The 11,797-nt window shown below is 40.8% G+C and overlaps 1 protein-coding gene across 3 annotated transcripts; it reads left to right on the top strand.

The window, feature by feature from the left end:
* Nucleotides 1–312: 312 nt before the first annotated feature.
* Nucleotides 313–7,597, top strand: aida (axin interactor, dorsalization associated). 3 transcript variants are annotated; one of them, XM_014204694.3, is made up of 10 exons: nucleotides 313–646; nucleotides 1,441–1,507; nucleotides 1,760–1,813; nucleotides 3,164–3,218; nucleotides 3,320–3,383; nucleotides 3,647–3,747; nucleotides 4,811–4,933; nucleotides 5,303–5,425; nucleotides 5,581–5,698; nucleotides 5,902–7,597. In XM_014204694.3, the coding sequence occupies exons 1-10, from the start codon at nucleotides 540–542 to the stop codon at nucleotides 5,996–5,998; spliced, it is 909 nt and encodes a 302-aa protein (XP_014060169.1). In that variant the 5' UTR covers nucleotides 313–539; the 3' UTR covers nucleotides 5,999–7,597. The 3 variants fall into 3 exon arrangements, with proteins under 3 accessions (XP_014060169.1, XP_014060168.1, XP_082832849.1); XM_014204693.3 differs by having other exon boundaries at nucleotides 314–646; nucleotides 3,644–3,747; XM_082976723.1 differs by lacking the exon at nucleotides 1,760–1,813 and having other exon boundaries at nucleotides 314–646; nucleotides 3,644–3,747.
* The last annotated feature ends 4,200 nt before the right edge of the window (nucleotides 7,598–11,797 follow it).

Raw genomic sequence — 11,797 nt, forward strand, 5'->3', positions numbered from 1 at the left:
ATTCGCCTTTGCACTCATTTCAAACAACGCGAATTTTTAAGCCTTTTGCAAAGGGTACAGTCTACAAAACTTGGTCCACTCTGTTCATGACAGATATTCGTTTTGGGAACAGAAAACTGTATTTAAATCAAATGTTTAATCGATGAGAAAATGTGCATAATGTCGGGCAAAATCCATCTCGTTCCATCTTCTCCTACTGCCGGCCAGTGGGCTTCCAGTCACTACCATATTAGTAAGTGGAAACGCCAAGCGGATGCTTCACATTTATATATCCGGTGAAATATCTGTCTCAAACTTCTATCTGTGACTCTTCTGCATATTGTGAGAGGCGGGACTTCCCTTCGTTTACGGATAGAGGTTTAGGTGAGAACGCAGAAGGGATCGTTACTGTATCAACTATTGATAGGCCTATCACAGGTTTATGTGAAAGCCTCAGTACAGTAGCACAACTACTAGGATACAATGACGCGGCGAGGGACATAGTAGCCCACATCGGCGATGCTAACCTGAAACGTCTTGTGCAACTCTAACCTGTGAACATGTCTGATGTCAACAAGACTATCCAGAAATGGCACGCGAGTTTCAGAAAAGGCACGGACTTTGATTCGTGGGGACAATTAGTAGAGGCCATAGATGAGTACCAAATGTAAGTTGCATCACCTGTCACAGTGGTTAGAAGAATGACAAGAATGCGAAAGGATGGTTGCATCTTACTATCTATTCAAGATAATGTTTGCACTGCTCATCTCGAAATATGTAGTAAAATATATCATTATTGTTTTCATGAAGTATCACGAAAGCCAGCAAATCTAAAAACCATCAGCAATAGAAAGCCATTGCATGATCTTTGATGTGGTGTAACTGTAACTATTCTCTCTTGGCGTTACATTGTCCCAAAGATGGGAAGTCAATTTGCATCTGTTACAATGTTGCTATCATATTAGTTTATAAATCACAATTAGAATTTGGGCTGATGTATTCTGAAAATGCAATTTATATGTCAGATCAAGACAGTCATATGGGCATTGGGATATTATCTGCCACACCCTCCTATTCTTATGGGTGGAGCTCTGATCTGTGGATGTGTCATAGGCTGCTGCTAATGAACAAAAACAAATGAGGATATATTCAAGACAATATTAAATAAGTTTATCTTAAAATAGTATACTGTATTACACAGGAATGACAATCATGATAATTTTGAGGCTACTGTACCTCTTCTCTTGGCCCAGGAGGGGGCATGAGAACAATGCATTTTATTATTTTATTGCCACAACACCCATTCTTAGATGCCTTCAACGATGACTAGCGCTGTAGGTTACAACAATTTTTACTCAGCATATTTGTTAACATAGTGTTTCCATATTTTGGGAACTATTATTTTAACTTGATTAAGAATATGCATTTAATTGATGTTTCTATTCATTTATATGTATATAGACTGGCAAGGCAGCTGCAGAAAGAGGTACAGTCAACAAACCCATCTGACTTCACAGAGGACCAGAAGGTACATACTTTTCTCAGACTAATTTCAACACCTGGTGATTTAATGAATACTTATATTCAACACTGGGTGAATTAATGACTACGTATAGGCTTAGGCTACCTCAACCTCACTTTCTTCTATCTCACTATGCCTTCTTTTTATAGCTGAAAGATACCGTTTTTCATCACAACATATTTATTAACAGAAAAAGGTTTGACATTCAGTGGTAGCCTAATTATGTGAGGAAACCTGATTATTTATTTATTTTTTTAGAAAACATTAGGGAAGTTTGCAACATGCCTGGAGATGAGAAGCTCTGCCTTGCAGGTTTGTACCTCTGATTACCTAATACTTATTGTTTTATAGGAAAAGACCACTAAATGAATGCTCTCTTTCTACCTATTCATCAGTGTTGAACTGTCTATAGGCGAGGTGATGAATACATCCAATACCAATCTGTGATGTCAAATCAAATTACATTTTATCTGTCACATGCCCCGAATACAACAGGTGTTGTATGCATTTCACTACAAGCCCTTAACCAACAATGCAGTTTTAAGAACAAAATACAACAACAAAAAAAGAAATAAAAGTAACAAATAATTAAAGAGCAGCAGTGAAATAACAATAGCGAGGCTATATACAGGGGGTACCGGTACAGAGTCAGTGTGCGGGACCACCGGTTAGTCGAGGTAATTGAGGTAATATGTACATGTAGGTAGAGTTATTAAAGTGACTATGCATAGATAATAAACAGAGGGTAGCAGCAGCGTAAAAGAGGGGTGGGGGCAATGCAAATAGTCTGGGTAGCCATTTGATTAGATGTTCAGGAGTCTTATGGCTTGGGGGTAGAAGCTGTTTAGAAACCTCTTGTACCTAGACTTGGTGCTCCGGTACCGCTTGCCGTGCGGTAGCAGAGAGAACAGTCTATGACTAGGGTGGCTGGAGTCTTTGACAATTTATAGGACTTTCCTCTGACACCATCTGGTATAAGAGGTCCTGGATGGCAGGAAGCTTGGCCTTACGCACTTCCCTCTGTAGTGCCTTGCGGTCGGAGGCCGAACTGTTGCCATACAAGGCAGTGATGCAACCAGTCAGGATGCTCTCGATGGTGTAGCTGTCGAAACTTTTCAGGATCTGAGGACCCATGCCAAATCTTTTCAGTCTCCTGAGGGGGAATAGGTTTTGTCGTGCCCTCTTCACGACTATCTTGGTGTGCTTGGACCATGTTAGTTTGTTGGTGATGTGGACACCAAGGAGCTTGAAGCTCTCAACCTGCACCACTACAGCCCCGTCGATGAGAATGGGGGTGTGTTCGGTCCTCCTTTTCCTGTAGTCCACATTCATCTCCTTTGTCTTGAGTATTCATCTAATTAAGTGTGTATGTGGACATGTTCCGGCTCGCCAGCCAATTATCATATTGATGAAAATCCAGTGTCTGTGTTATGACTAACATACATGATGTTACACTCATTCTGTTTTTTTTATGATTTCTAATTCTAAACCTTCTATGATATGCATTTAACTCTGTAACACAACCTTGTCAGTGAATCACAGGAAGATTTTGTCAGAGTTGTCAGATGTTCCAAGGCTGTGACAATTGGCTCCAAAATGTATTCACGTCTTCAGCAAATTCTTGAACATTTCAGAATTTTCCATCGTCTTTTGCTCCTTTAGTGCACACAATCTCAGGAGGAGTTCAAGTTGGAAGATCTGAAGAAACTGGAAATTAGTATGTATACTAGGAAGAATATGATATCGTCAACATCTTTATTCATCATTAGTTGAATGTTTTGGCAATGAAATGTGTTAATTGTACTTTTCTCTCAACAGTTATTAAGAGTATTTTGACGTATAACAAAGATTTTCCTTTTGATGTGCAGCCAGTGCCCTTGAGGTAAATGAAGATCGATGAACCATCACAATGCAGGCCACTTATTGTCGTACCCAATGTAAATACAGACAAAACCAGAAGTTTTTTGTTTAAGTACACAATAATCAGAACAAATCAGAGCAAATTATGGAGTAAAGCAAACGGTATTACAAAAATTCAACAATGGCTTCCCCATCTGAATGACCTAATCTAATCTCCTAACAACATGCTGAGCCTGTAAATATTCAAAACAAGTAATCTAATGAATGAAATCTTACATTAAGGAGAATCCTTGCCCCAGGGGAGGAGGAGAACTTGGAGGTGGAAGAAGAGGAGGATGCTGCTACAGGAGCAGGCTCCCCAGAGTCCTTTCCCAACAGAGTACCAGGTAAGTACTCACAAAGTACTTGCAGAGTACTCAACAAATACTGTGTTTTATTTGTAATCTATGGTGTATATAGAGCATTCATAATCATTGGTCACTATTCTGAATCTGTTGACTATGTAATTTTGCCATGGTTATTTCTTTTGGCTTTGTGGCTCTGTTTTGAGTGCCTTTGTGATTGCTGTCTCCTCTGTTCCCTGTCTCTCTGCATGGCTTCGTCGCTCTGTCCTCACTGCCTGCTCCATTCACAGTTTTGCAAGGTATGGTTTGGTTGAGAAGTAAGGGGCTGGTATGGGTCTGAATGGGTCTATGTCTTTTTATAGTTTTGTCGTAGCATGAATATGATTGCCTACTAATGGACAGTTTGTTATTATCAAAAACTCTATCCTACTACTACTAGATAGCTTTAGTTGTTGAATCTACTTTTCAATGTCTTTTTTTTATAATCGTTCACCAAAACGTGTATGTCATCTTAGCCTTATCTGTTAGTCAGTCTACAACTTCTTCTGCTGCCTATTATTACATAAGTAAAATACTGCTGACAGTAATGACTTGAACAAGGATCTGTAAGTATAAACACTGGTTACATCCCAAATGACACCCTATTCCCTATGCAGTACAATACGGGTCCTGGTCAAAAGTAGTGCACTATAGTAGTGCACTTGTCCCCCTTGCCCATTTTAAACATTTATTGTAGGATTTTTATTTTTGTATTGCTTGTAACTGCTTCGGGTAATGCAAATTCTTGTGCTGTTAGGAGAATAACCTATGTGTAAATGTAACAATCTGCTGCTGTATTTTTTTGTGTTATGTGATTGTTTTGTTTGTCTTGTGTAGTTTCTTAATCATTGTACATAAACTGTATGTGTAAACACGTATACGCAGGGCCCAGCTGTAAAAGAGACCTTGGTCCTTGTTGAAATAAAGGTATAATAAAATAATAATATAGGGAGTAGGGTTCCATTTGGGACGTTACCATTATCTTGATTTCAGCTGCATTAGTTGTGGGAATGTTTTCTGCAATTATTGTATCTTTAGAAAGTTACAGCTTTTATGTCTCCAACAGGTACATTGTTGCCACGGTTACCCTCAGAGCCCAGGATGTCGCTGCTCACAATAAAGATTGACAAGATTGGGCTGAAAGATGCAGGGCAATGCATTGATCCCTACATGACAGTTAGTGTGAAAGGTACTATATGTAGGCTACATTGTTTACATTGCTGAGATGAGTTGCTTACCTTCACATCTGAAATGTGGCTCAGTTGGTAGAGCATGGTGTTTGCAACGCCAGGGTTGTGGGTTTGATTCCCACGGGGGACCAGTACTGAAATAATTTTTTTTTATGAAATGTATGCATTCACTACTGTAAGTCGCTCTGGATAAGAGCGTCTGCTAAATGACTAAAATGTAAATGGTAAGGTCTGAAACAGTGATAATCTAGAAAAATGTTAAAATAATTATCTCTGTTGAGTTGACACTTGACAGTACATTTTTTTTTAAATATAATTTATTCCTGCAGAACAGCCCAAGTGAATCTGAACATTTTGTTTCCCAACAGATTTGAGTGGCATTGATTTGAACCCAGTGCAAGACACACCTGTGGCTACCCGAAAGGAGGACACATACATTCACTTCAGCGTAGACATCGAGATCCAGAGACATATCGAGAGACTACCAAAAGGTAGTCAAACGTTCTATTTCTACTGAATTAGTAGTGGGGCCTCTATTTAGCTAGTATCATGTAATATTAAGCTAATACAGTGTCAGTTTATGTTCAAATCCTTGCAGAGGGATTGGGCAGACAATTGTTAATCCTGAATTTTGTTCATGTTCCAGGGGCAGCAATTTTCTTTGAGTTCAAGCACTATAAACCCAAGAAGGGGTTTACCAGCACAAAATGTTTTGCCTTCATGGAAATGGATGAGATCAAACCTGGTCCCATTGTGATCGAGTTGTGAGTGTCACATTTTGTGTTTTCCAGATTAACTTTCTTTAAATGTATTCACTATTTTATTTTAAGATAAAAATACATCAAATTTGCTAACTATTTATTTTGAGAATCTCAGATTTCAGCTATTTTTCTGGGGGGTTCGGGTTCAGTCTGCCCTTTGAATATACAGTTTGAATTATTCACTTATGTATGCTATCGGATGTCAGGTACAAGAAGCCTACTGACTTCAAGAGGAAGAAGCTCCAGCTCCTGACCAAGAAGCCACTCTATCTCCACCTCCACCAGACGTTGCACAAAGATTAATAACCGAGGTCACTGAGTAGAGCACATCAAGAAAGCAGAAGCGCCACAGAATTCCACTGTAGTCATCAGACATCCAGCGAAGTTTGGTGTACCGACTCCCTATCCGCCTTCACTCACATCAGCAATACTAAACCCAGCAGGCCCAAATGCCACAACCTCAACTCTGTGATAGGACGGCCCTGGATGACATATATTAACTACAGGGGTGACAACACACTACTGTATAATGCTGCTTTCGTAACCAAGTGGGAGGTGGGAATTTACCAGTTGTGAAGTCGTAAATACCAGTTGGATGCATTCACGTGCTTTGAACTTGTTGAGAAAAGATAATTTGGCTAATGGCCAAAAGCTGCCTAAACCATAAACTAAAAGCTATCATGCTGGTAAACAAATGAGTGTTAAAAAAACATATTAAAATAGCTTTTTATAAATAATGTTTTGTTGCATTTAATTGCAGAAAAATGCTGTCCAGGTCATTTCCTAAGTAGGTGACGTCAGAGGTCAGCATGTGGGAGAAGTGGGAGCTCAGGATGATGTATGAGTTTCCTACTAGTAATTACCAGTTGGAGGGCCTTTTCCCAGTTGTATATGGTAAATTCCCACTTGGTTACAAACGCAGCATTTGACCCCTCTGGTGCCAATTAGCGATCACTTTTTTCTCCTCTCTGCCTGACGCTCAATGGAAAAGAAGAGTTGAGTTAGCAATTGGTACTGTATGCCAAACAACCAGCAGAAAAACAACCAGCCTCGTCTTTAGTCTTCCTCTGCCTTTCCCTTTGGGGATGAAAGAGGATCAACATGGTTAAAGGTGCTCAAGCGGTGTATTGATGATGTCATATCCTGGTGCCAATTTCAAATGGGCACAATGAGATATTTTGACACTGCCACAGTGAAAATATATAACTGCCCTGTTCATTTACTTACATCCTTATCACTGATTTGGCATTATTTAATAGGTAAAAGTAATATATTGGGATATTTTCTTTCTTTTTTTTTAGCATTCAAAAAGGATTCTGAGATGCTATGATGTCATCCTGTTATAAAAGGAGTTGAAAAGGATGCTGCATGTAACTGAAGTTGACTTTTACCTTTGTTTTGAATGCTGTTCCCATCAAGGCCACAATGGCTAACCACTATTTAAACATTGTCTCCATTTTATTAATATTTAGATTTTTTTTGTTGTAATGGCACTAACTGAATACACTTATGGTGCTTTCAAGACAACTGGGAACTCATCATGACGTCAGTGATCTTCGGGTCGGAAAGTCAGAGCTCTAGAAAAGTGCCAGAGTTCCCGACTTGGAATTCCGAGTTGGATGACTGTTAAAAGGTTTCTCCCAGTCGGAGCTTGTTTTTTCCCCCAGAGTTCCTGGTTGTCTTGAACACACTGAAGTCTGAGATTTCTGAGTTCCCAGTTGTTTTGAACACGGCATTAAGAGACACTAATCAGTGCATATTATTGTGTGTGCTGTCCGACAGGGTTGACGATTGTCAAAATAGTGTTGTGCTTTTGGTAACAGGTTGTGAGAAAATGAACATTTATCATTGGAATGACAATTTACACTGCTTTCATTTTTAATAAACAAAATGCTGTTTGAATAGTGGTCCTTCTTTACACTTACTAAAGGAGCAAAACCTAACATGTCAAATTTTCACTGGGCTTGTTTGACATTGCAGGTGACTGCTGTCTGATATACAAATGACCTTGCATCATAAAATAAACTACTCATTATTCGTAGATCAGTTAGTCACAATGAATCACATATTTGATGCTCACTAACATAGCCACTGTCACTCAAGACTAGCAAAGGCTTTGCAGGAGTGCCCATAGTAATTACCAGAATTACCCACTTAACCATCTGTTTATTCCTGATTTATTACTGTAGCTGTTATTGTTAGCATATACAAAGAGAACAAATTCAAGTGTTGGGTGTCAACAGAAAATCCACTTAGTCATGATTAACTTTCAGTAACTCCATTTATGGCGTCACATACTGTAGAAATGTACAATGTCAATTCAGACCTGGAACAATGTGAAAAACGTGATAAACCCTGTTCATTCTACCTGCACTGTTACTGTAGACTAGAGCAGGGTTTCTCAAACTTATAACATTCCAGATATGCCAATAATCAGTCAAGTGCTTTGGTAGCAGTAAATATTGTCGGTGGGTACAAATAAACATTCTGGGACCTACAGAGAGTTAAACATTTCTAACCAAAGCATGCAAAGATATACATTTAATGCAAATAGTCTTTAGTCACATGCCAAAAAAATTGGTTATTTTATTTTTATTGAAAATAAATAGAAAAATGTGATGCATCCCTGATGTAACATAAGAACAAAAAAAGAAACAAATGTGAAGGTAATATGACAGGTGTTCAGTTAGTGGGTGATTACTTATGCATCTTATTACTTATATGTAATACAGCTACCCACACAAAACAAAATGCACTGTCAGACATTTCCTTTCAAACTAAAAAGGATTGCAAAAGTTGTCATATGCTTCATATGAACAATAGATAACTGCAGTACCTTTTACCAGTTTTATTAATAAAATATCCTAAGAACAGTAAATACATCTTTGACTTTCAACTTACAACTTTCCTTTTCAGTTCATTCTGAAGAGAGTTTTGGGAAGAGTTAAGATATGGTACTTCTGAAATGATCGATCAAGCAACCCAAAAGCTTGGGGTCCATTTATTTTTAATAATTTCCACAGGAAACCATGATAACATTGTGAAATTAATACAAAAATCAACATAATACCCTTTTAAAAACTGAAAATCCTCAGTCATACAATAGAAATGTTATTGCACAATAGGACTTCTTGCAGAGTAACAAGCCTCAGTACTACTCCTCTTCAAGTCATTATTACATTTCAGACAAAACATAAGACATTGATTTTCTGATGCTTTAATAGGAACACTAACTTTTTAGATACTTCTGTTGTTTGCAAGTATATCATATGATATTTTCAGCCAATTAAAAACAAAAAGGAAAAAAATAAAGAGATGAATCGTGGTTGATTAGATGTAGCTGGGTCGCTAACGTTTGGTAGGTGTCTAAGGCTCTGCCATGGCAGAGCTGACTGAGTCCTGGGGGGCAGCTGTTGCCTGCTGGGAGCTGTAGCCTTGCCCCTGGCCCTGGGGGCCCACTGAAGAGTCATGGCCATGTGGGACCTGTGGCTGCACAGGGAAGTCTCTGGGGCCGACATGAGGAGAGTATGGGGCCACCCCAGGGGGCAGGTGTCGGAGTGGGATGGAGTGATCAAGTGGTCCATATGGGGGTCCCATGGGTCGGGCCATAGGAGGGCTGCCGGAAACACCTAGGTAGAAGGAAAAATGAACATACAAATATAAACACTGTAGTACCAACATAACAATGGCATTGCTAACCACAACTGAAATACTAATAGCAAAGACTCAACTTGAGATAAAAGCTGGGGGCCAGAATTCACCACCTACCGAATGGGGGAGGCACAGGTCCATAGTGAGGAGGTGGAGGAAGGTACCGGTTGTGTGGGGAAGGGGGACCGTGAGCACCAGGAGGTGGAGGCCGATGTCCGGGTGGTATCATGGGACGAGGCGGGTGTCCGTTAGGTGGTGGGGGTCCAGGAGGCATCATGCCTGAGTGTCCGTTGTCTGGTCTGTACACGGGAGGCATGAAGGGTGGGGGAGGAGGGATGTGGTGGGGTCCGGGAAGGGGACGGTAGCAGAGTCCGGAGGGATGGCTGATGACTGGTCTGAGGGGGCTAGGGCTTGAGTCGGGGGGGGAGCTGATGGGTGAGACCAGCAGGGAGCCAGGACCCGGAGGTCGAGTGTTCCGGAGGAACAACAACAAACAAAAAAATATTAAAACAAAGATTAGCAATAGGGCCATTGTGCTTTTAGCCCTGTTGCTGGCACCAACAATGACAGGCCCTTTCATCTGATTCAAACAGTTTCATTAGGTTAGAACATAAACAATTATGCACTGGTGAGAAAGACAACAACATCCCACAATAATAAGTCAAGTTACACAGTCCCACAAGAATCACACGACCAAGTTCCACACACTGATTCAGAATCAGGACCGTTTCCACAAAGCATTAACCTCAAACAAACAGCTTTAAATGATAACACATTTGAGATATCCATCATGTAGTTGTGCTGAAGTTATGGCTTTGTAGAACAGTGTCACCAATTCATTCATTGGGGGTCAGACGGAGGGTGGGTGTCGTAATGTAGGGAAAATATAAAGGAGCTTACAGACGGGCCACGAGAAGCGGAAAAGGTCTTCAGACTTCAATGGGAGTAGGGCGGCAAACCGCAAGCAGTTTTACAAGTGGCGCCGTTCGTGGCACTCACTCCAGTGAGCGGTGGCGCTGGCTCTACGCTCAAGGCTTCAAAATATGCATGGTTGACCAATGAGCAGAGTTCATCTCGCCAACCAACCAATGTTTTAATCACAACCTTTGAGCTGACAACAACTGGGACCGCTGGCATCTACACACGGTAGGCAGAAATGTTGAGTTCACCGCAGCCCGTCTGTAAGCTCCTTAAAACAAGCAACCACGCATGTCAGAATCCAGCCAGCAATGTTAAGTCTGACAACCCTGTGAAGCCACTACCCAGCTGACTGCCACTCCAGCCACTGATCCACGGCTGGGGTAAGCATGCTCACACATCCGCATCCCTGCCACCGCTGCCTCGAACATAATACTCACTGCCTCTGGGTTCTCTGTGGAGGCCTGGGCCTCAGCCTGTGACTCTAGTGGAGCGGTCTGCTTTAGTGCAAACACACCCACATGATGGAGGAACAGGGGGGAAGATGCACATAAGACCGTAAGGACTCAAGGTGTTTCATTGAAACTTCATCTCTAGTTCCATGTCACTTTTTCCCTCCTGGCATGTTACGTAATAAGGAAATAAATAACCTGTGGACATTGTCTCAAATTGACTGAAACTTACCGAGCTGCCCAGATTGCTTGGTGAGGATGTACGTGGGGCCAAGGTGTCTGTGGAGGAACAAAGGGCAGAATGATTAGAGGAGATTTAGGATAAAGGGCTCGATAAGGGAATAATACCACATCAACCCTCATTGACAAGAAATACAATCCCTACCAGGTCTAGCAGCCACTGGGTGTTTGTGGTTAGGAGGGTAACGGCCTTGAGGGTCAGAGTGAGGTCGTGGTCCTGTTGGACAATATACACGGTGATACATCAACGTAAAACCCTGCAATATTCTCTAATCTTCTTGAGTGCTAACCTTGGCTCTCCTGGTTGTCATTAGGCACCTGACTCTTGACCACGTTACTGGTTCCCGCTACCATCTATTTATAGCAAGGTCTGGTCTATTTGCAGTCCGAGGAAAATGTTTGGTCATGTCATGGTAGGATATTATTCTTCCAGAACTAGAAGTACCAGTACCAGAATATTTGAGATTCTTCAAAGAAGCCACCCTTTGCCTTGATGACAGCTTTGCACACTTTTGGCATTCTCTCAACCAGCTTCATGAGGTAGTCACCTGGAATGCATTTCAATTAACAGGTGTGCCTTGTTAAAAGTTCATTTGTGGAATTTCTTTCCTTCTTAATGCATTTGAGCCAATCAGTTGTGTTATGACAAGGTAGGGGTGGTAAAGAAGATGGTCTTTAACCAAATAGGGCTAAGTCAATATTATGGCAAGAACAGCTGAAATAAGCAAAAAGAAACGACAGTCCATTACTTCAAGACATGAAGATCAGTCAATCTAGAAAATTAACAACTTTTTTTTTTTTTTTTCAAGAAGTTTCTTCAAGTGTAGTCGCAAAAACCATC

The sequence above is a fragment of the Salmo salar genome, chromosome 06 (genome assembly GCF_965601325.2).
Source record: "Salmo salar chromosome 06, fSalSal1, whole genome shotgun sequence".
Taxonomy (NCBI): Eukaryota; Metazoa; Chordata; class Actinopteri; order Salmoniformes; family Salmonidae; genus Salmo; species Salmo salar.